This window comes from Cherax quadricarinatus, chromosome 8, assembly GCF_038502225.1.
Source record: "Cherax quadricarinatus isolate ZL_2023a chromosome 8, ASM3850222v1, whole genome shotgun sequence".
Classification (NCBI taxonomy): domain Eukaryota; kingdom Metazoa; phylum Arthropoda; class Malacostraca; order Decapoda; family Parastacidae; genus Cherax; species Cherax quadricarinatus.
Window position 1 is genome coordinate 39486571 of NC_091299.1, and position 25817 is coordinate 39512387.

Sequence of the window (25817 nt, forward strand, 5' to 3'; positions counted from 1 at the left end):
TGTACAGTATGATTAAAACGCATAAGCTTGGATTTCCAACTAGACCTATAATTAGCCTGGTTGGGATGGCGACACGTGATATGTCAAAATGGTTTGTAAAAAAATTAATTCCAGTGTTTGGCAACATCTTTCAAGCCCAGGGAAAAACAATGTTCACCTAACTGACAATTTGCAGGATGTTAACATGTCCACTGATTTTACAATAGTAAGTTTTTATGTTACGGCGGTGTTTACTGGAGTTCTGTTCCAGATCTGATATCCTGTCTGGATGACAAATTAAAACACCATTACTGATTGCGTAGTTGATTGCAAGTTTGAGTTGAAGGGAAATATTACGCTCAAAGGAAAGGAATGACAATGGGAAATCCATTGTCTGCTCTGTATGTGGAGTTTCTGGAGGTTAGGCTGTTGAAAGATACCCTGCCCCGCGAGGACAAGTAATTCAGATGACAATTTGCTTCTTTGGCCAAATGATATGGATCTGAACAATTTTTTACCGAGGTAAGACACATAGGCAACAGTTAGGCAACTTTATTTCGAAACGTTTCGCCTACACAGTAGGCTTCTTCAGTCGAATACAGAAAGTAGGCTGTATTCGACTAAAGAAGCCTCCTGTGTAGGCGAAACGTTTCGGAATAAAGTTGCCTAACTGTTGCCTATGTGTCTTACCTACCAACCTGTTGGTATTGTGTACCATTTTGATGTTCAATTTTTTACCGAGTTTAAATTCGCCATAGAGAAATAGGTGGGCTCTAAACTTCCATTCTTATTTGTTTTGATACACTGTGTTGATAGAAAATTCAAGTATGTATACATTGTATAAGAAGGCTATTAATATTTGCATATATATTCGCTACTATTCTTACCATAAATTAAGAGTGAAAAAGAGTGTATTTCTCACTCTATTTCTGAGGGCTTACTAAGTGTACAACCTGGAGTTTCTCAGTGAGAAAATTAAGAAAATATTTGATATTCCCACAAAACTACAGTACGCTAGAGAGTTTATAGAAACAGCATTGCTGGCAGCTAGGAAAACTTATCATTGGACTGAACCTGTGATAAGACCTCAGATTAAGAATGTACTGGTTCTCCGGTACAATGAGAATTTATCAGTCCTGCCAAACGCTCTTAAAATATTCAAAATATAAGTAGTTTCTAAGAATTCAATGATGGTTAAAAGCATTGTAATAAAAAATTCCACTCAACAGTGTGTGTTTAAAGGATTGATAGTAATGGCTTCAACTTATCTCATGTTGGACAGACTGGCAAGCCTCTGAATGTCACGTTAACACAATACTGATGTTCGATGCAAACTGCTCAGGAGTCAAATGCGATGTTCAACGACAAAGGGGCTTATAACAACACTGCAAACAGGTCGGAAGCCAGTCCTCTTGACCGAAAAAAAATATTTCAGAATCGGTAATTATAAAACATGATAAAAGTTCATTATATGATAATAGTTTCAGTTCAAGCAAACTCGACTCCTTTATAATTGTACCAAAATATTAAGTCAGATTCATATCTGAACTCATTGGACTGTGGTAAATGCAGTTCTACACTGACAAATTGAAGGGTACTCAGGTTATGCTTCTCTCACCTGCTCTTATGGTTAAACCAGTTTTTGCTAATGGATTAGGTAGGACAGCATCTGAAAATATAGCAGTGTTTCCTTCTTGCCTCTTGCCCTAGACATTTTCTTTTATAAGACGAAATAAAAATTCCTACAGCTCCGGATACTTATCGGATCAGAATATTAGTCTTTTATAATGAAATGCTAGAGAGTCTGATGGCATATTTGTGACAATTGAGAGGTCATTAATGTTGTCATCACTTGGTCATTACTACATATTGAATGCCGATGGGCTTTTTTTATAAGCTTAATACTTATATTCTGTAACATGCTGTCTGCATTTTCTAGCACTCGGTTCTCTTCTTGGCACCAAGTCTCGTTATCCTGGAGAAAGCCACTCACATGAACCAATCTTCCTGGATTTCCTGCTATACTTCTGATAATGTGTTGATTGCAAAATGATAGGCCTAGAGCTATAATTCAATTCCCCCTGTTGTTATTTAGCATATGTATATATATATATATATATATATATATATATATATATATATATATATATATATATATATATATATATATATATATATATATATATATATATATGCAATAAGATCACAGTAAACCAGTAAACAGGTGATTTCAAAATATGCAAAACAACCACTGTGAAAGAGTTAGGAAATTCCAAGCGCTTTCGTGACTTCTCACATTATCAAGGAACTATATGTGAGAAGTCACGAAATCGCTTGAAATTTCCTAACTCTTTCACAGTGGTTGTTTTGCATATATATATGGAAACAATCGCAGACGGGCGATCTTAACTATGCAGGAAAAGCCACGGGGGAGGGGCGAAATCTTTAGCTCAGATACTTTCACACTTCTCAGTGCGGCATCAGGAGCTGTGCAATGTTGCAGGGGAGCAACCAAAGCAGGGAGAGAGGTCTCAGAGTAGCGTAGGTGTCACCGACCACGGTTACCCTTAGACTGGGTTAGTGGTCGGTGCCAACCCCACCTTACCATCATCCCCCTTCTACCCATATAGGGTAGGAGGGTTTCTCAAATGTCAAGTATGAAATGAAAAAATATAAAAATCCAGCCATAAGCTTTTTCTAATCGTTTATAACAGATCATGTGGTTTGAGAAAACAAGTTTCTCGTTAGATACTGTAGATATGGATAGTCATTAGTCTGTGTGACCTTTTCAAATAATGAAAGAAAGGAATACAATGTGCTCTTTGTCCGTTTAAATGCCCTGCTCTGGGGTACCCGACGTTCTACCGATGTACTCAGAAGTATCTCTTTCTAAATATGGGCCTTGTAAACCCCACCAACTTTGTTGGAGGGTGTGTTTTTAATCAGCCTTTGTTTCACTGTCCCCGTGTTTTTGAAAGCAAGGTTTATATTGATCCTTTTTAATGCCTCACGCAGGCAAGCCAGATTCTCATTGTATGGCAAAGATCGCCCGTCTTCGATTGTTTGCATCATGAACACCACTCGCCACCTATTCTCCTAATTCTCCCACTTGTTTCCTTTCTTGACTTCTATTGTTACCTCCTACAAAACGCTCACTACTCAAAGCTCACAAAGCTGCTCTCAAGTTAGAATTTCTAAATAAGTGCCTAAGTGAACAGGTCATACCGAAATCCCTACTGCACTTCGATCAACTACACAGGTTAGTGCTCATTAAAAATATTGAACTAGTAAAACATGAAAAGAAGATGGTCTTCATTGAAATGAGAAAAACCAAGATGGTATTCTTTAATAAGATTCCCAGGTTGGCATAACTACTTGCTTGATTATATTTATAGGGAACTTAGAAGAGTCAGACAAAACAATGAACGCAATCATACTAGGAAGTTAAATAATCTCATAGCACAGAGTGGTTGGACCATACATGTGAATCCAGAGTTTGTTATGAACCTCTAGCAAGGAATTAAGCAGTAATCAACAGGCAGCACTAGGGTTTATATTAAGCTTTGCGCCCTCAACTAATGACGTTAACTACGTAGACATAGCAAAATCGTTTTGCATGCTGGAAAAACACGGTGACATGACCCCTGATAATTTTAATATATGCAGAGGTATGGTATATGAGACTTTATTCCAACCAGTGTTTCCCAATTGTCCATTAAGATTCACAAAAGGTTACAAAGTAGTCAAAAATTATCAGACTTTGCACCTCTCACGAGGTGATAAATCTAAGGAACTGTTATTTTGGACAAAACTGAATATTTAGAGAAAATGAACCATTTGTTGAGTGATAATAAAACTTATGAACCGCTCATTAAAAACCCCACTGACCAAGTCAACAGCCATTTTAATAAACACCTTAAAACGTTATTGAAAGGGATTGATGAATGATGTCTGTTAGCAACTCTACCATATCTACTGTATATGGGGTAATCAAGACCCATAAGCCAATATACCCAGCACGTCCCATTATTAGTTCAGTAGGCTCAGCAGCATATAATCTATCTAAATGGATGGTTAAACTTCTAACTAACATGGTTGGTAAGATCTCAAATGCACATATTAAAAATATTGTTGACCTCACTAAGAGGCTCCAGAAATTAAATGTCCCTCATGACTTTTCTTTAGTGAGCTTTGATGTCACAGTTCTGTTCACCAAAGTCCCTGTCCCTCAGTTGCTTTCGTATCTCGAAGAGGAACTAGAAAACTTCCCCATGCCCTTCCGCACGAAAACAATAATTGATAAATTTTCGTGTTACTGATTGTAAATTCGTGTTTGAAGGGAAATTCTATGCTCAAAAACAAGGCATGGCAATGGGAAATCCCATTATCCCCTTACTCAGCATCCTATATATGGAATTCTATGAGGCCAGACTTCTTAAAGACATTCTCCCAGATAAAGTTAGTTGGTTCAGATACGTAGATGTTCTTTGCCTGTGGCCTGAAGAGCACAATATTGATGAGTTTCTTCCCAGACTCAATTAATGTTTGTAAGTTCACCGCAGAACATGAAATAAATAACACTTTGCCATTCTTAGATGTTTTAATTATCGGGTCGATAGGAAATTAAAATTCACAATTTATAGGAAGCCCACCAGTGTGTCGTCATACATTCACTATTATTCCAATCACGAAACCAGAGTAAAAAGGAGTGTGGCTCTCACAATGTTCTTGAAAGCATTGCGCATCTGCAGTCCAGAGTACCTAGAAGACGAAATCAGCAAGATATTCAACACAGCCACAAAACTAAGATATCCTAAGCATTTTGTCGAGAAGGCACTAATGTCAGCAAAAAACAACTTTCTACAGGACTGAACCTAACGAAGTGATGGCCAGGGAAGATGTGCTAGTTTTACCATACAATGAGAATCTGGCTTGCCTGCGTGAGGCATTAAAAAAGATCAATATAAACCTTGCTTTCAAAAACACGGGGACAGTGAAACAAAGGCTGATTAAAAACACATCCTCCAACAAAGTTGGTGGGGTTTACAAGATCCCATGTACTCAGTGTCCTCTCTCATATATCGGTCAAACAGGTAAATTTCTGGAAACCAGAATTGCCCAGCATAAATACTCAGGACAAAGGCAGGAGTCGAATGCCATCTTTAACCAGGTTAGTGCATGTAATCACTCACCGGGGTGGGATGCTGCCCAGATTATAGTACCAAACAGTTCTGTCATGGAAAGAAACATAATTGAATCTTCCCTCTTGAAACATGAAAGGAATACAGTATACAATTCAAACTATGAGTTATACAAGCTCGATAATTATTTAGTAGAGTCCATTGTACACAATCTTACACAACAGTGCTATACAAAATCACAGGATTGTTTATTATGCCAGGTGGGTTGATGGATTGGTGACGCCCGTCCAGTGTCTACGTACCAAAACTTCACACCACGTCAGTTGTGATGGTTATATAACGCCTGTAGCTGTTAATGTACAAAACAGTGACGCTCACACAAGATAACGAGTTAACATAAGGGTATTAGTAGAATTTAGATAATAGAAATATTATCGGATAGGCATAAAAGTTCCCATGTATGGCATATTAACAGCCACTAAGAAAATAGTAGACAATATTTAGGAAGAGATACTTCTGAGTACATCGAAAGAACATTCGAGTACCCCAGAGCAGGACATTTAAACGGACAAAGAGCACATTGTATTCCTTTCTACCCCATATGGGTAGTAGGGGGGTAGGGTGGGGTTGGCACCGACCACTAACCCAATCTAAGGGTAACCGTGGCCGGTGACACCTAAGCTACTTTGAGACCTCTCTCCCTGTCTTGGTTGTTCTCTTGCAACATTGCACAGTTCCTGATGGCGCACTGAGAAGTGTGAAAGTACTTGAGCAAAAGATCCCCCCCCCCGTGGCTTGTCCTGCATAGTTAAGATCGCCCGGTTGCGCTTGATATATATATATATATATATATATATATATATATATATATATATATATATATATGTGTGTGTATATATACATATATATATATATATATTATATATATATATATATATATATGTCGTACCGAATAGGCAGAACTTGCCATCTTGGATTAAATAGCAACGCTCATCTTGCCATATAGGACAAGTGAAAATTTGTGTATGCAATAATTTCGCCAAAATCATTCTGAACATAACGAGAAAAATATATTTCACTGTGTTTGTTTAGTATTAAATTATTGTAAACAAATCTAAAATATATATAGTTGGGTTAGGCTAAAATAAATTGTTCTTGTTATAATAAGGTTAGGTAAGTTTTCTAAGATTCTTTTGGTGCAAAAATTTAAATTTTTTACATTAACATTAATGAAAAAAATGTATCTTTAAACGTATAAGAGAAAATTTTAGAATGGACTTAATTTTAAATGAGTTCTTGCTAATTGACCAGTTTTACATATTCGGCACGATATATATATATATATATATATATATATATATATATATATATATATATATATATATATATATATATATATATATACATATATCAAAAAAACCACTGTGAGAGAAGAGAGAAATTTCAAGCTCTTTCGTGACTACTCACATTGTTAAGGAACAATAATGCATCAAGAGAAGGCATATAAAGGGTCTAGCCCACACCTCACTATCACATTCCACAACAAAGCAACAACTGATGCGCGACTCATAAGAAAGAGAACACTACAGCAGGTGCGCTGGCCAAACTAGTCAGGTCCTTCACACAACCCACAAACTATTCTACTCAAGAATTAAGAATTGTAAAATATATTATTTGTCCATTGTATTATTAAATTCTTCCCAAATTTTATTAATTATAAATGAATCTAATTTATATAAACCAAAGGAAATATTCATATTATTGTCAAAACTGCTTTTTATAAAACAAGTTTCATATAAATTATCCAAATCGCTTGTTGACATTTTGAGCCGTATTCTTGGCAAAATTTCAAACTTTAATGTTAAAAGCAACATAAAATTAGTTGATAAATTAAGCTCCTTGACTGACTTAAATGATTTTAACATGGTTAGTTTTTATGTTACTTTCTTGTTTACGAGAGTTCCTGTTGATGATTTATTAAGTTTCTTATCTGAAGAACTCGTTAATTATGATTTACGATTGCCAGTTCCTACTATCATTAAACTTATTAAGCTTAGTATATATATATTTATATATATATATGTATATATATATATATATATATATATATATATATATATATATATATATATATATATATATATATATATATATAACAACCACTGTGAAATAATAGTGAAACTCCAAGCGATTTCGTGATTTCTCACATTATCTAGGAACTATCAAGGAACACAGTTCCTTGATAATGTGAGAAGTCACGAAAGCGCTGGGAATTTCACTATCCTTTCACAGTGGTTGTTTGCATGTTCTGATATCACCTGTTTACTGTGATCTTGTTGTATATATATATATGCAATAAGGTCACAGTAAACAGGTGATTTCAGAATATGCAAAACAACCACTCTGAAAGAATAGAGAAATTCCAAGCGCTTTCGTAACTACTCACATTATCAAGGAACTATGAAAGGACCTATCCAAGTTGGGTCGGCGCGCGTCAGGTGTTTAACCGTTGTGGGATCTGATAGTGAGGTGCTGGCCAGACCCCTTATATAGCTTCCTTGGATTCTTTACTTTCATAGTTCCTTGATAATGTGAGTAGTCACGAAAGCGCTTGGAATTTCTCTATTCTTTCAGAGTGGTTGTTTTGCATATATATATATATATATATATATATATATATATATATATATATATATATATATATATATATATATATATATATATATATATATATATATATAATTGTTCTTCCAGTCTTCCTCAAACTCCCCTACATAATTAATTACTCATCATATTCCTTGATAATCCTTCTGAAACCTAATTAAATTCGTGTTTCTTTACCATTTGTTATAATCGTTCCATAGCCTTAAGACATCGAGTCAGTTTGAAACTACTTAAGAAATCACAATTACCTTAGGATCACTGAATCACTTTACAATATTAATTCACACTTAAAATTTATCTCTCTCTCTCTCTCTTTTGTATTAATGCATACTGAAAATTGTACTATTGTTCATTTAGCCACTTCACTTTTTGTACATTTAACGACTCCTACTTAATAACCTGTGTCTGTTTTTTTAAGTAGTCTGTAAGCATTAGGCTTAATCTGCCCTTAAGGCACCGCATGTTAGGGACCTCGTTTTATACCTAACAATAAAGTATCAAGTGTAAACTACATATTGTTTACTGCTGTAAATATATAAATTTGTATGGTAATACACTGTATTGTACTGACGTGCTTGACCATGTGTGAGGGTGTGGCTTCCATATTAGTGCTGCATACTCTAATATGAGCCTGACGTACACGGTGTAGTGTCGTACACCATTACTAAGTGTGTGTGTGTGTGTGTGTGTGTGTGTGTGTGAAGGTGGGTAGAAGCCTGAGCAGTGAACTTTAATCATTAATATATATCTTCAATGTTTACAGTCACATATAACCTGGAGTTCGCCGACTACGAATAACATCGCCATCGGATTCAATAACATGTAAGAACATATTTTTTAATTCGCGTTCTAAGTAGACCAAAAAATTTTCTTACAAAAGAAACTCGCAATTTCTAGTTGCCAGGATTCACAGGCTTCACAGTGAATGAATTTCAACCTTTTCCCTGTGTTTCGTTACCGTTCCTTTACACTACTTATTCACATCAATACAAAGTTTTCCTATAAAGCTTTCCTCCTATATGCTGATGCTTGAACCAAATTCTCCAAGATATCTACTGTCACATTTGACCATACCTGGGTCGGTTTAACAGAAGTGTGTATTTCTTAGAGCATACAATAATGTGATCCTTTATTGACAACGTTTCGCCCACGCAGTGGGCTTTATCAAATCACAAACAGATCTACCTGGGGGAAACACACGTGAGTATTTATAGGATGAGAATGCTGGGTCAGGTGGACAATGCTGCATGTGACAATCTTCCGAGTAGGGTGATAGAGTCCAGACCTTGGGTAGCTTTAAAAAGAAACTGGATAAGTATATGAGTAGATCTTCTGCAGTGTTCCTCTATTCTTATATTTTTATGTGGGATAGTGATGAAGTTCCTTGGCAAGGGGTTCAGCTATGTTGCAGAAGCCGTTGTTCTGGCTGAAGTTGTTGGATGCACAGATAAGTGATGATTCCAGGATTCTTCGGTAATGAGTGTTGCCTTCTCTGGCCATAAGTTTTGCGTTTCTATAGTTAATTAAATGGTTGTGTGAATTTCGGTGTTCAACACAGGCATTCCTTTGATCGTTAGATCTGCGTGCGTACTGGAGTTCTGAAATACGCGTTTGGAGGTTTCTGGATGTTTCCCCCACGTATAATTTGCTGCAGTCATTACAAGGGATTGTGTATACCCTTGCAGAGGATTGAAGCTTGTCCTGTCTATTACTGGTAATGTCCTTGATGGTGGTGGATGTGAAGGTAGATACTTGGAATGAGGTTCTGGAAAAGATGATGGAAACGTATCTCTTCACGGCAGTATCTTCTCTGGATGTTTAGTGCCTATCGTCTGCAGTCTCTAATGAAGTGGCGAGGTTAGTGAAGTTTAGAAAAGACTTGTTCAGTAAAAGAGTATTGTTCCTCAAGGAACTCACTGCTGCAGATTCTGAGTACATGCAAGAAAAAAACCTATAATTACACCACGTTTAATTTTAGTGTCGTGGTGAGAGTAGAACAGGAGTAGATCGTGTTGGTTGGAAGGTTCTCCATAGACTTTAAAACGGAGTTCATGGTCAGCTTTGCAGAGAAGAACATGGAGGGCTCGACCTGGTTGAGCTTGTGTTGGAGAGTTTGAACTTTGAAGCGTCTGGGAGTTATGATGAGAATGTCGTCAACATAACGGAGCCAGGTGACAGAAGAGGGAATAATAGTGGAGAATCACTCGGTTTCCAGATGTTCCATGTATAGGTTCGGCAGGACGGCACTAAGTGGCGAACCTATGGGTAGTCCGAATGCGAGAAGGAAAGAGGTGATTTTCGAATGAGAAACACGTAAAGCCATAACATAATTCAACAAGGTCGATGAAATCGCTGGCTGGAATAGGAAGATCAAGGGAATCGTCAATTTTCCTGCGTAAGAGATCGATGGCTTGTGTAGTAGGTACTCAAGGTTCTAGACTCTATTACCCTACTCAGAAGATTGTCACATGCAACATTCTCCACCTGACCCATCAATCTCATCCTATAAATATTAACGTTGTCAATAAAGGATCACTTTATACTGCTTAAGTGTTTATATTTCCATATTCGTCATCTCAAGCTTCATACCCGTTTTGTTACTGATTGTTTCATGAGCGCTACAGCTTCAGATAACGCTGCTAGAGGTAAATAGGTCTCCCAGATTATGATGTAACCACTAACGAGTCGGTGCACCAGCCAGTTGCGAGATGAGTGTAGCCCCCAGTTTATCGATCTACTTTTGGAAAGTTTCCCCACATCCACAGAGTTAGAGACAGGTTAGATAAAGTTTGTCATGAAACAGGACAAGTGTTTCCTGAAGCGAGATTTTGTCATGATGACACGCAGCTGGAGGTCTTGGTAACCTGACCTAGGCCTTCCATTCTACCCCTTTAAAAATTATGGTTATAACAACAGTCTGGCACTGAAGTCTACGTGGTCGCTGCGATTGTATATGAAGGAAGGATGGCAATAAGCCTGGAGCAGTGCATAAATATGCATGTAGCAAGGATATGATCGGTGCTTACGTAATTCACCGAGGCTTACATAGCTATCTGATGAAGTGGCAAGTGACCAAACTTATAATTTAGGAGACTAATTAACATAAGAAATGCTGCCTTGAATCTTCATTAATTGCTGTTTCCATCACTGTCCAGAAATCCTGTAGTTTTAGCGTATTTCACGAACCGGTTAACTTGTTGCTACCCAGGTAGACCATTGTGGTCAGGTGACGTCACCGACATGCTAATGACCTGACGACTCTGGCACTTGATTTCTGTGTTCCAATATATACAGTCAATCCCTCATGCCCTGCACTGAATTTGTAAAGCTTCATATGTGTGATGTATTTCTTAATATATTACCAATGTGTTTTATTTATTTACCAAAGATAACCTAGTGCTTACTTATAGTAATCCATGGCTTATCAAATATAATGCATGGCTTACATAACATATTCCATGGTTTACAAAGATAACCCATTGCTTACATAAGCTAATCCATGGCTTACCCAACGCTAGCATAAGATAATCCATGACTTACTAATAAAAATCCTGGTCATTGTTGTTGTATACTAGCTTCTGGATGCAACTTCGTAACAATTCCAGGAACAGCTATTGAAAATAGACCACACAATGGAAAATCTTCCAGCTATTGCCCCAAACATCTTGCTCCTTGGGGATTTCAACCTAAGGCACCAAAACTGGAGGAATGTAGGAAATAATGCTGTAGTACTATTTGCTACATTATTTACCTGTTCCAACTACTGGACCACTATGACAAGGTCCTGGATGCTCTAGAAGAAAAAAAAACGTAGATGTAGTATACACAAACTTTGCAAAAGCCTTTGACAAGTGTGACCATGGTGTAATAGCGTGCATAATGCTTGATAAACGAATAACAGGAAGAGTAGGTAGATGGAACTATAATTTTCTAACAAATGGAACACAAAGAGCTGTAGTGAGCAGAGTAAAGTCTGAGGCAGATACTGTGAAAAGCTCCGTTCCACAAAGCAAAGTACTCGCTTCAGTGCTGTTCCTTATCCTCATATCTGACATAGACAGGGATGTAAGCCACAGCACCGTGTCTTCTTTTGCAAATGGAACCCGAATTTGCATGACAGTATTCTCCATTGAAGACACTGCAAGACTCCAGGCAAACATCAACCAAATCTTTTAATGGCCCCAGAAAACAATATGAAGTTCAATGATGAGAAATTTTAATTACTCCGATATGGAAAACGTGGGGAAATTAAAACTATATCGGAGTATAAAACAAATTCCAATAACACAAAAGAGCAAAATACTAATGTAAATGCCATGGGAATGTTAATGTCAGAGGATCTCATTTTCGAAGACCACAACATTGTATCAATTGCATCTGCTAGAAAAATGATAGGATGGATAATGAGGACCTTCAAAACTTGGGATGCAAAGCCAATGATGACACTCTTCAGGTCGTTTGTTCTATATAGGCTGGAATATTACTGCACACTAACAGCACCTTTCAAGGCAGGTGAAAATGCTAACCTAGAAAATGTACAAAGAGCCTTCACAGCATACATAACAGCGATAAAACACATCAGTTAATGGGAACGCTTGAAGTTCCTCAACCTGTGCTCGCTAGAATGCATTCGAGAGGTACATGATTATATTCACTTGGAAAACCCTAGAGGGATTAGTAGCAAACTTGAACATGAAAATCACTCTCTATGAAAGCAAAAGACTCGGCACACGATGCAACATTCCACCAGTAAAAAGCAGGGTTGCCACGAGTACTTTAAGAGACAACAACATTCCCCCAATAAAAAGCAGGGGCGCCATTAGCACGACAAGAGACAACAAAGTGTTAGGGGCCAAAGACTGTTCAACTGCCTCCTAGCATACATAAGGGGGATTTCCAAAAGACCTCTGGCTGTCTTCAAGACGGCACAGGACAGGCACCTAAAGTCAGTACCTGATCAGCCGGGCTGAGGTTCGTATGCTGGGTTGCGTGCTACCAACAGCAACAGCCTGGTTCAATAGGCCCTAATCTACCATGAGTCTTGGTCACAGACCGGGCCGCGGGAGCGATGACCCCCGAAACTCTCTCCAGGTATACTCCAGGTATACAAGTTATTCAAAACTCAGGATATCATGTAAGCCCTTCCAGCCACTTCAGCACAAATGATACTCTTGTCTTGGTTTCCTGGTGTTCAGAGGTGGGTTGTATATCACTGCTATCATCAGCTTTGGACCCTCAGTGTAAAGTGTTCCTCTCTGTCCATTCCTCCTATTTCTTCAAAACTCCACTGGTTTTTGATGAGCAGTGCCACTTCTCAGTTCTCTCTGTCTTTCCTCAGGATTTGATATCCAATTCGAAAGATCACGTTTGTTATCATCCCTGAAAGTTTTGTCTCTGTTAGTGTCATGTCATGGAATGCATCAATGATTCGTTCTTGCCACTGGAGTACCGTACCTTGGTGTTCCATGCCTTGCCATTGGTGTACCGTACCTTTACCTTCCGTTCCAGTACTGTATTTTGAGAGGTGGAAGAGGATGGTGCAGGCTGGGGATATTGGAGGCAGGGCAGAATATTATGGGAGGCTTCTGTGATGGTTAAATTAGTGCTTGGGGATGGAGGGGGCTGTAGAGTGTGGTTTGTTTAATGTTATGGTGTTTGGTTGGTATGTGGTGATAGGGGTTGAGAGGGTTCTGTAAGTGTTCATGTTTGGTGTTCCCCCACATGCTGAGCTTTCCTGTCTGTCATTGCCTGCCCTCTCTTTCTTTCCTTCTACTGTTGCCTTCTTACTCTCACTCTTTGTTGTACCCCCTCTTTTTGTGTTTTGTCTCGATCAAGGTACACTCACTGATATTCTCAGAAGTTCTTTACCATTGGCATTTGTTGTAGTATCCTGTTCCATACCACTTCTGTCTTGAATGTCAGTTTGATTGGTCCATTTTTTCCCTCTAATACCCCCAAGTCTGAGAAAAATTGCTACCTGAATCTTATCCTTCTCTCCTGTTATTGCGATGACGCTTTTAATCTCTTTTTCCTCCCAATGCTTTCTTTCATCATATTTCTTCCTTTCAGCCTTCTGACGCCTATGAATAATTATTTACCTCTCCATCTCTATTTCTTTTCCCTCCTTATCTCTGAATCTGATAAAAAAATTCCTCTGTTGTTTCCTTAATCATGTCACAGACACCCTGATGGCCAAAGGACTTATCAGCTCTGTTCCCTCCTTCTAGCCCTTTGCTATCTGTTGATTTTCCCATATCAGTCACCATGCTCTTTTGGACCTCCTCTTTATATCCTTTGCACATCCAATTCTTCTTTCAGTCTCTGTATCTTTGCCTCTGCAACTACAACTCATAACTCCCACTTCTTGCTCTCTGCAGATACCTTCTCTACCATGTTATTACAAAGCTTGTTTAACTTTTTTTCCATTCTTACATTTTGTTCTCGAGCCTATCTACCCATTCTTCCATTTCAGACCAGCCATCCCTCGGTTCCCATGCCTTTACGTCCTCCCTTTTGATACCCCACTTTTTTGTTTTGTCCTGTTAGGATGCTCTAGTTTGTGCAGCTTTGTGTAAAGGTACATGTGTTTGTATGTGTGTGTGCATGTGAACATGTTGGTGCATGTGTACTTGTGTGCTTGTTGATGTGTGAGTTTGTGTGTTAATGTGTTAGTGTGAATGTACATGAGTTATAGTGATTATACTGGTGCGTTTTTGTGTGTGTGTGAGTATGTGTTCATGTGTGTGTGCATTCTTATCCATGTAGTACTTACTAGATGTCGAAGGAACTTGTCATTGCTAGTGTATGTACTCACCTATTTGTGGTTGCAGGGGTTCAGACAAAGCTCCTGGCCCTGCCTCTTCACTGATCACTACTAGGTCCTCTCCCTCTCAGCTCCATGAACTTTATCATACATTGTCTTAAAACTATGTATTGCTTCTGCCTGCACTACATCATTTGCCAAACTATCTCTTGACTCATCTGAGTCTTCAACTTCCAATTATGACTCCTTGTTTTTGTGTGCCATCTCTGGAATCTTGTCTCTCTCCACCTTGTCAATTACTCGCAGTATTTTGTATGTCGTTATTATGTCTCCCCTAGCCCTCCTCTCTTCAAGTGTCGTCAAGCCGATTTCCCTCAACCTATCTTCGTAGAACATTCCTCTTAGTTCTGGAACTAGCCTTGTTGCAAAACTTTGCACTTTGTCTAATTTCTTGACGTGCTTAACCAGGTGTGGGTTACAAACTGGTGCTGCATACTCCAGTATGAGCCTGACGTACACGGTGTACAGTCTTGAACAATGCCTTACCGAGGTATCGGATTGCTATTCTTAGGTTTGCAAAGGTGCCCATATGCTGCAGCAGTTATCCGGTTGATGTACACTTCGGGAGATGTGCTCGGTATTATATTCACCCCAAGATCTTTTCCTTGAGTGAGGTTTGCAGTCTTTGGCCACCTAGCCTGTACTCTGTCTGCAGTCTTCTTTGCCCTTCCCTCATCTTCATGGCTTTGCAATTGGCGGGGTTAAATTCGAGGAGTCAAATGTGCAGTCCTGCCTGGTCCACATCGATTTAATTCTCTTCATTAACTTCACATCATCTGCAAAGAGGGACATTTCTGAATCTATGTCTTCCGTCATGTCATTCCCATATTCCAAAAATAGCACTGATCCTAGGACTGACCATTGTAGAACTCTGCTCGTCACAGGCGCCCACTGTGATACCTCAAGTACCATAACTCTTTGTTGTCTCCCTGTCAGATATTCTCTGATTCATTGCAGTGCCCTTCCTGTTATACGTGCCTGATCCTCGAGCTTTTGCACTAATCTCTTGTGAGAACTGTGCGATGGCCTTCTTCCAATGCAAGAATATGCACTCTACCCACCCCTCTCTCTCGTGTCTTACTTCCAATAACTTGTCATAAAACTCCAGTAGGTTTGTGGCACAGGATTTGCCTTATATGAATAGACGCTGATTGTCGTTTATAAGCTTGTTCTATTCCTGGTGCTCCACCTGTCTTCTTTATTAAAAATGGGGACTATATTTGCTGTCTTCCATACCTCAGATAGTTGCCCAGTTTCAATGGATGCGTTGAAAACTGTGGTTAGTGGCACAAACAGTGTCTCTGCTCCCTCTCTAATGACCCAGGGAGAGATGTTGTCCGGTCCAACTGCCTGTGGGGTATCAAGGTCACTTAGCAGCTTCTTCACCTCCTCCTCGGTTGTGTTTATTTCATCCAACACTTTTTGGTATATCTCTTGTTGGTGTACCCCTCTGTTCTGTCTTCCAAGAGTCCTTTCTGTCTCCACTGTAAATACTTCTTTAAATCTCGTGCTGAGCTCCTAACACTTCTTGGTGGTTTCTTGTGAGCTCCCCACCTTCTTTCCTCAGCCTGATTGCCTGGTCCTAGATTGTTGTCTTCCTCCTGATGTAGCTATACAGTAGTTTCGAGTCAGACTTGACTTTCGAAGCTATGTTGTCTTCGTACTGTAACTGCGCCTCCCTCCTTATCTGTGCACACTTGTTTCTGGCTCATCGACTAATCTCTCTATTTTCCTGGGTCCATTGCCTTCTGTACTTTCTACATTCACTGGAGCACTTAGTTTTGGCCTCCCTACAACTTCGGGTGTGTGTGCAGTATTACCTGACTGTATACGTGTGTGTTAGCTACCATTTTGTCCTAAGCATATCTTGCACGTGTGTGTGTGTGTGTGTACTCACCTAGTTGAGGTTGCGGGGGTCGAGTCCGAGCTCCTGGCCCCGCCTCTTCACTGATCGCTACTAGGTCACTCTCCCTGAGCCGTGAGCTTTATCATACCTCTGCTTAAAGCTATGTATGGATCCTGCATCCACTACATCGCTTCCCAAACTATTCCACTTACTGACTACTCTGTGGCTGAAGAAATACTTCCTAACATCCCTGTGATTCATCTGTGTCTTCAGCTTCCAACTGTGTCCCCTTGTTACTGTGTCCAATTTCTGGAACATCCTGTCTTTGTCCACCTTGTCAATTCCTCTCAGTATTTTGTATGTCGTTATCATGTCCCCCCTATCTCTCCTGTCCTCCAGTGTCGTCAGGTTGATTTCCCTTAACCTCTCCTCGTAGGACATACCTCTTAGCTCTGGGACTAGTCTTGTTGCAAACCTTTGCACTTTCTCTAGTTTCTTCACGTGCTTGGCTAGGTGTGGGTTCCAAACTGGTGCCGCATACTCCAATATGGGCCTAACGTACACGGTGTACAGGGTCCTGAATGATTCCTTATTAAGATGTCGGAATGCTGTTCTGAGGTTTGCTAGGCTCCCATATGCTGCAGCAGTTATTTGGTTGATGTGCGCTTCAGGAGATGTGCCTGGTGTTATACTCACCCCAAGATCTTTTTCCTTGCGTGAGGTTTGTAGTCTCTGGCCCCCTAGACTGTACTCCGTCTGCGGTCTTCTTTGCCCTTCCCCAATCTTCATGACTTTGCACTTGGTGGGATTGAACTCCAGGAGCCAATTGCTGGACCAGGTCTGCAGCCTGTCCAGATCTCTTTGTAGTTCTGCCTGGTCTTCGATCGAGTGAATTCTTCTCATCAACTTCACGTCATCTGCAAACAGGGACACCTCAGAGTCTATTCCTTCCGTCATGTCGTTCACAAATACCAGAAACAGCACTGGTGTGTGTGTGTGTGTGTGTGTGTGTGTGTGTGTGTTTGTGAGTGCATACGTGCATGAATGTGTGTGTGTGTGTGTGTGTGTGTACTCACCTAGTTGTACTCACCTAGTTGTGGTTGCAGGGGTCGAATCACAGGTCTTGGCCTCGCCTCTTTACCTGGCCGCTACCCGGTCACTCTTCCCGCTCCGTTAGCTTTATCATACCTCTTCTTAAAGCTATGTATGGATCGTGCCACCACTACATCACTACCCAGGCTATTCTATTTCCTGACAACTCTTTGACTGAAGAAATACTTCCTAACATCCCTGTAGTTTATCTGAGTCTTCAGCTTCCAACTGTGACTCCTCGTTCCTGTGTCCCATCTTTGGAACATCCTGTCTTTGTCCACCTTGTCTATGCCTCTCAGAATTTTATATGTCGTTATCATATCCCCCCTAACTCTCCTGTCTTTCAGAGTCGTCAGGTTGATTTCCCTTAACCTCTCCTCGTAGGACATACCCCATAGCTCCTGGACTAATCTTGTTGCAAGCCTCTGCACTTTCTCTAGTTTAATTATATGCTTGGCTAGGTGAGGGTTCCAATGTGGGCCTAACGTACACAGTGTACAGGGTCATGAATGACTCATTTAGATGTCGGAATGCTGTTCTTAGCTTTGCTTGGCGCCCGTATGCTGCGGCAGTTATTTGGTTAATGTGCGCCTCATGAGATGTGCCCGGTGTTATAGTCACACCAAGATCCTTTTTCCTGAGTGAGGCTTGTAGGCTCTGGCCCCTTAGACTGTACTCCGTCTGTGATCTTCTTTGCTCTTCCCCAATCTGCATGACTTTGCAATTGGTGGGGTTGAACTCCAGGAGCCAGTTTCTGGACCAGGCCTGCAGCCTGTCCAGATCCCTCTGTAGTTCTGCCTGGTCTTCGTCTGATTGAATTCTTCTCATCAGCTTCACATCATCTGCAAACAGGGACACTTCGGAGTCTATTCCTTCCATCACGTGGTTCACAAATACATTCTAGAAACAGCACCAGTCCTAGAACTGATCCCTGTGGTACCCTGCTCGTTACCGGCGCCCACTCTGACACCTCGCACGTATCATGACTCGCTGTTGTCTTCCTGACAGGCATTCCCTGATCCATTGTAGAGCCTTCCTTGTTATCCCTGCTTGGTCCTCCAGTTTTCGCACTAATCTCTTGAGTGGAACTGTGTCAAACGTCTTAGAGTCCAAGAAAATGCAGTCTACCCTCCTCTCTCTCTCTTATCTTACTGCCGTCACCCTGTCATAGAACTCCAGTAGGTTTGTGATGCAGGATTTCCTGTCCTTGAAACCGTGCTAGCTGTCGTTGAGAAGCTCATTCCTCTCTAGATACTCCATCACTCTTCTGATAATTTTCTCCATGACCTTGCATACTATACACGTCAGTGACACTGGTCCGTAGTTCAATGCTTCATATCTGTCTCGTTTTTTAAAAATTGGGACTACATTTGCTGTCTTCCATACTTCCGGTAGTCGCCCTGTTTTGATAGATGTGTAGTTAGTGGTACACAAAGCGCCTCTGCTCCGTCTCTCAGGATCCATTGAGATATGTTATTCGGTCCTATCGCCTTTTAGGTGTCTAGCTCGCCTAACAGCCTCTTCACTTCTTAATTGGTTGTATGTATTGTGCCCAACACTTGATGGTGTACCCCACCTCTCTGCCTTTCTGGAGGCTCTTCTGTCTCCTCTGTGAGCACTTTGAATCTTATGTTGAGCTCCTCATATACTTCGTGGTCATTTTCTGTGACCTTCCCTCCTTCCTTCCTCAGCCTGATTACCTGGTCCTTGACTGTTGTATTCCTCCTGATGTGGCTGTACAACAGCTTTGGTTCAGATTTGGCTTTGGTTGCTATATCATTCTCATATTGCCTCTGGGCCTCCCGTCTTACCTGTGCATATTCATTTCTGGCTCTGAGACTGGTTTCCTTATTCTCCTGCATCCTTTGCCTTCTGTACTTCTTCCATTCTCTAGTACTTTTGGGTGAACCACGGGCTCATCCTGGCTTTTTCGTTATTCCTGCTACCCTTGGGTACAAACCTCTCCACAGCTTCCTTGCATACTGTTGTTACATATTCCATCATCTTGTCTACTGACTTCCCCGACAGTTCTCTGTTCCACTGAACCCCATTGAAGAAGTTCTTCATGCTTCATAGTCCCCTTGTTGTTTGGCTTCATTAGTCCAGCCCTTCCTGCTTTCACCTCCACTTGTAACTCTACTATGAATTCAAAGCTTAAAACCACATGATCACTGGCCCCCAGGGGTCTTTCATATGTGATGTTCTCGGTATATGCACTACTCAAGGTGAATACTAGGACCAGTCTTGCTGGATCATCCTCTCCTCTCTCTCTGGTAGTATGACTGGTGTATGTGTGTGTGTGTGTGTGTACTCACCTAGTTGTACTCACCTAGTTGAGGTTGCAAGGGTCGAGTCCTAGCTCCTGGCCCCGCCTCTTCACTGGTCGCTACTGGGTCACTCTCCCCGAACCGTGAGCTTTATCATACCTCTGCTTAAAGCTATGCATGGATCCTGCCTCCACTACATCGGTGGTGGAAGCTCATGGCTGGCGGCGACTCTCTACTCGGCGATTTCTCGAAGTTTTAATGCTTAAATCGATGGTAAACGCACAAAGGAGGCTTTTACGTTGGAACCTGCACCGGGTCAAGCACGTTAAGAAATTAGAGAAAGTACAAAGGTTTGCGACAAGGTTAGTTCCAGAGCTCAGGGGAATGTCCTACGAAGAAAGGTTGAGGGAAATCGGCCTGACGACACTGGAAGACAGGAGGGATAGGGGAAACATGATAACGACATACAAAATACTGCGTGGAATAGACAGGGTGGACAGACACAAGATGTTCCAGAGAGGAGACACAGAAACAATTGTCACTCATGGAAGCTGAAGACTCAGATGAGCCACAGGGATGTTAGGAAGCAGTTCTTCAGTTACAGAGTGGTCAGGAAGTGGAACAGTCTGGCGAGCGATGTAGTGGAGGCAGGTACCATACATAGCTTTAAGACGAGGTATGATAAAGCTCATAGAGCAGGGAGAGAGAGGACCTAGTAGCGTTCAGTGAAGATACGGGGCCAGGAATTGAGTCTCGACCCATGCAACTACAATTAGGTGAGCACAATTAGGTGAGTACACACACACAAACTGGGGAGGGCCCAAAAATCCAGAATGTGATCTATTTTGCTGCTAAATTAAGGTAGAATCCAGGAAAGAAGACTCGGGTGACATAAAGGTGCATAAAGGTACGTGTGTGTGCCTTTATGCATACACACCTACATGCGCACACACGTGTACACAAGAGGGCCATAAATCCACACACACAAACTTGTAGTACTTACCCTAGGGAGTACCTATTCCTCCCTCCTCCCTCTGTCTCTATTTCTCTTCTCTCTCTCTCCCTCTCTTCTATTCCACTCTCTCCTACAATCTCACACTCTCACACTCACACACTCTCACACTCGCACACTCTCACACACTCTCACACCCTCTCACACTCACGCTTCCTCACTCACTTGAGTCTGTGGTGCAGATTTTAATAAGACTCAATAACAGTACAAACACACAAGGCTCGTGAATGAATGTGCGAACGCCCACACATAAGCGGGCACTTGTAAAGTGACTGCGACCCCATTTTCCCCTCTCTTGTTATCTCTGCTCTACTATCTCTCTCTATCTCCCTCTACCACATGCACTTCTATCACTTTCCCTCTCTCCGTCCCTCTCTTTCCCCATCTCTTGCTCCCTCTCTCTTTCCCCCTCTCTTGCTCTCTCTCACCCTCCCTCTCTTCCCCACTCTCTCTCTCTCTCTCTCTCTCCACCCTCACCTTCCATCCATCTTCCTGCTCCTCCATCTTCTTTCTCCCCCCCCCTCCCCCCTCTCCCCCTAGCTTTTCCCACACTCCCTTTCTCCCCTCTTCCTATATCACCTTGCACCCCCTAATCTCTCCCTGCCGCTCCCCCCCTCTCACCTCATATACTTCTCTCCCCTGCCCTGCTTCCCCCCTTCCCCTCCCTACAACACCTATCTAACACAAACACCTACTTGAAAGTTCATAGGCTTGTTCTGGGGAAAAAATGGGTTACCCAAGAAGGCCGAGAACCAGGGGTCTGGTGGACGAACCTGAGAGGGACGATTGGGAGGCAGAGCTCAAATAAAGGGAGGAAGACTGGGGAAAGAAATTAGAAGAGCTTGGTAGGAAAATGGATGAGAGGATAGCTGCAGAGAGCACAAAGTGGTAGCAACAACCCATAGTAGCAGAAGCTAAGATACAGTGCTTAGAAGAGGAACTGAGAAACTCAAACAGCTTAAAGAGAAAAAGACAGTATAGACATAACATCAGGAACCTCTGCATCAGGCACAGACTAGGGGCCTGCCTGAAGGGAGCAAAGATGCTATACTGTATACAAGGACCCTATTAGACCCACATGGGGCCAAGGCAAAGATGAGGAGCACACTAGGAGCAAATGAGAGGTTTGAAGACAATGAAGAGGCTATGACATATGCAGAGACTCTAAAAGACACCTGCAGGGGCCAAAAATAGCTGAGCGTGAGTGTGTTTGTGTGTGTGTGTGTGTGCGTGTGTGTGATTGTACCCACCTAATTGTGGCTGCAGGGGTTGAGTTATTGCTCCTGTCCCCCACCTCTTCACTGGTCACTACTAGGTCACTCTTCCTGCTCCATGAGCTTCATGATACCTCTTCTTAAAGCTATCTATGGATCCTGCCTCCACTACATCACTTCCCAGACTATTTCACTTCCTGACAACTCTGTGTCTGAGGAAATACTTCCTAACATCCCTGCGATTAATCTGAGTTTTCAACCTCCCACTGTGGCCCCTTGTTTATGTGTCCCATCTCTGGAACATCCTGTCTTTGTCCACCTTGTCGATTCCTTACAGTATTTTATATGTCGTTATCATATCCCCCTATCTCTCCTGTCCTCCAGTGTCGTCAGGTCTATTTCCCTTAACCCAGTGGTTCTCAAACTTTTTCAGCTTGTTACCCAATTTAACATGCCACATAAAGCATGTTACCCCTTTCACAAAATGTTGTTATTATTGATATATATGGCTAAATTAAAGCACTTGAGATATTTTCTTTTATTTATTGTATTTGAACATTGTGCATCTCTAATGACTATTACCAAAGATGTCAAGAACATCAGTGGGATGGATGGAGTTGCATACTTGAAGCTAGTTTAGGAATTCTTGGCTTCGTGGTTGAAAGTGCCAGCCTGGCATCGTTTGCAACATTCAAGCGAGTCCTCTTTTTTGTTTTCATACCCAGCACAGTTGAGAAGCCCTTCTCGCACAGATACGTTGTTGAGAGGCAGCCTCAGGAAGTGAGTGACGCGTACTGGACAGGTCGATCTGGGCTACTGAGTGACTTTTGTCCTGAAGCATACTTGTCAAAATACTTTTGGGTTTCCACACACTTAGCTATATATTTCTTCTTTTCTAATACTGTATATTAGTTTTTGATGTTTATTGTTATTTGGTTTAACTTTATTACTTACTTATAATAGGTTTACTTTACAACTTTATATACTAAGACAAAGTTAACAATAATCCTCATACCGGGTACCGCATTGTTTTCTTGATTTTCAGAATTCATAACTTTTTTTCTTAGCTCCTGGACTAGTTGCAAACCTTCGCATTTTCACCACTTTCCTTATGTGTTTTGCTAGGTGTAGTTTCTAAACTGGTGCTGCATACTCCAATATACCTAATGTACACAGTGTACAGGGTCCTGAACGATTTCTCATTAAGATGTCAGAATGCTGTTTTTAGGTTTGCTAGGCACCCGTATCCTTCAGCAGTTATTTGGTTGATGTGCGCCTCAGACGTGCCTGGTGTTACACTCGCCACAAGATACTTTTCCTTGAGTGAGGTTTGTAGTCTCTGGCCCCCTAGACTGTGCTCCGTCTGCAGTCTTCTTTGCCCTTCCCCAATCCCCATGACTTTCCACTTGGTGGGTTGAACTCCAGGAGCCAGTTCCTGGACCAGGCCTGCATCCTGTCCAGATCCCTTTGTAGATCTGCCTGGACCTCGTCTGATTGAATTCTTCTCATCAACTTCACATCATCTGCAAACAGGAACACTTCTAAGTCTATTCTTTCAGTCATGTCATTCACAAATAACAGAAACAGCACCGGTCCTCAGACTGATCCCTGTGGAACCCCGCTCATCAGGCGCCCACTCTGACACCTCGCCATGAACCAAGACTCGCTGTTGTCTTCCTGACAGGTATTCCCTGATCCATTGCAGTGCCTTCCTTGTTATCCCTGCTTGGTACTCCAGCTTTTGCACCAATCTCTTGTGTGGAACTGCGTCAAACGCCTTCTTACATTTCAAGAAAATACAATCTACCCAACCATCTCTCTTGTCTTACTGCCGTCACCCTGTCATAGAATTCCAGTAAATAAATAAAGTTTATTTCTTTGTAAAGGTTACAATGTGTAATTACAATTTTGATTTGCTAAGTATAAAGATAGCCACTATCATGCAGAGGCATTTCGGGCAAACTAATCCTAATATATAGTAACTAATTAAAACTAGATAAGATAATAGTACATAGTAACTATACTTAAAATTAAACAAGGAATAGTGGTTAGTTGTTTTACAATCTTATTTGAACTTAAAACAATCTTATTTAAACTTAGTACGAAACCTAACTTTCAAGTAATGGTGCAGGCGGTAATATTTTATGGGTTGGCAGAATTAAAAGCCAGGAGGTCACATGATAAGACTAATTAGCAGATATTTTGGTAGAATTAGTTAATATTGAGAAACAAGATGATTTTATGGATTGGCAGAATTAAGAACCTAGAGGTCACATAATAAAGCTAGTTAGCAGATCTTTGGTTGATTTGGTTAATATTGTGAGATAAGATGATTTTTTTTAGCAAAGTCCTAAATTTATAAGTTGTCTTGGGATCCTTGACCTGTTCCGGTAGCGAGTTCCAGATCTTCGGACCTTTTATGTGCATAGCGTTCTTGCATAGTGAGAGTGTGACTCAAGAGATGTTGAAAAGTGCCTTATGCCTTGTATTGTGCCTGTGCATTCTGTTGCAACTGTCGAGGAGTAGTTTTAGGGGAGGGTTTACAGTGGAGTTTAATGTTCTGTATATGTAGTAGGAACAATAATAAGAGCGTATGTCTTGTATATTTAGCAAATTGAGTCTTTTGAAAAGTGGTGGTGTGTGCTGTCTAGCACAGGAGCTGGTTATCACCCGCACAGCAGCTTTTTGTTGGATTATTAAGGGTTTAAGGTGGTTGGCAGTGGTTGAGCCCCAGGCACAAATACCATAGGTGAGGTACAGGGTAAGAAGAGTCGCTTGTGGTACATAGTATCGTATCTTGGAAAGGATTCCTACTGATTTGGAAATTTTCATGGCTATGTGATGGGTATGGGACTGAAATTTAAGATTACGGTCAAGAAGAAGACCTAGAAATTTGCCCTCCGTGTGTCTTGATATAGGGGAACCATTTACAGTATGTTGATTCGGATATTTGAGGCTCTGTTGTCAAACAGCATGAAGTATGTTTTGTCTATGTTGAGAGTGAGTTTGTTGGTCGTCATCCAAGTATATATCTTTAGCAGTTCGTTGTTTACAGTGCTTCCAAGCATAGCTGGATCTGAATGGGAGTAGACATATGTATTGTCATCTGCGAATAGAACTGGTTTAAGGAGTTGGGATGCATTGGGGAGATCATTGACGTAGATGAGAAAGAGGAGTGGGCCTAGGACACTACCCTGGGGTACTCCTACAGCTACAGGTTGGATAGCGGAGTTGACTCCATTTACATGTACATACTGGTGTCTGTCGTTAAGATAGGATTTTAGGTAGTCAAGAGAATGTCCTCTTATGCCGTAATGATTCAGTTTGAGGTGCAAAAGATTATGGTCAACTGTGTCAAATGCTTTTCATAGGTCGATAAAGAGACCCATAGGATATTCATTTATATCGAGAGCCTTGTATATTAGGTCAAGCATTTGTATAATAGCGTCATTCGTACTTTTTTTTTTTTTGGTTTAAACCCAAACTGGCATGGGTTAAGTATGTTGCTGGATGTAAGGTAGGAGTAAAGTCGCTTGTGTATCATTTTTTTAAATATCTTGGAGAGTAAGGGCAAGTTTGATATGGGTCTGTAGTTGTTCAAATCAGTTGGATCTCCTCCTTTGTGGATCGGGGTGACCCTTGCTGTCTTGAGTATAGATGGGAAGGTTGAGGATTCTATAGATTTGTTAAACATTGTTGCAATAATGGGTGACAGTTCCGGTGCAACTTTTTTTTATATATGAATGGCGGCAAGATATCTAGATCACCTGATTTGTTCT

At 41.0% G+C, this 25817-nt stretch overlaps 1 protein-coding gene across 1 annotated transcript in view; it reads left to right on the plus strand.

Moving 5' to 3' along the window:
• The window catches only part of LOC128685266 (uncharacterized), a 245819-nt gene that overhangs the window by 111089 nt on the left and 108913 nt on the right, over positions 1–25817 (plus strand). Inside the window, exon 14 of the mRNA XM_070083031.1 lies at positions 8548–8606. Coding sequence (XP_069939132.1) covers positions 8548–8606 — 59 coding nt within the window. The remainder of the gene's footprint in view (positions 1–8547; positions 8607–25817) is intronic.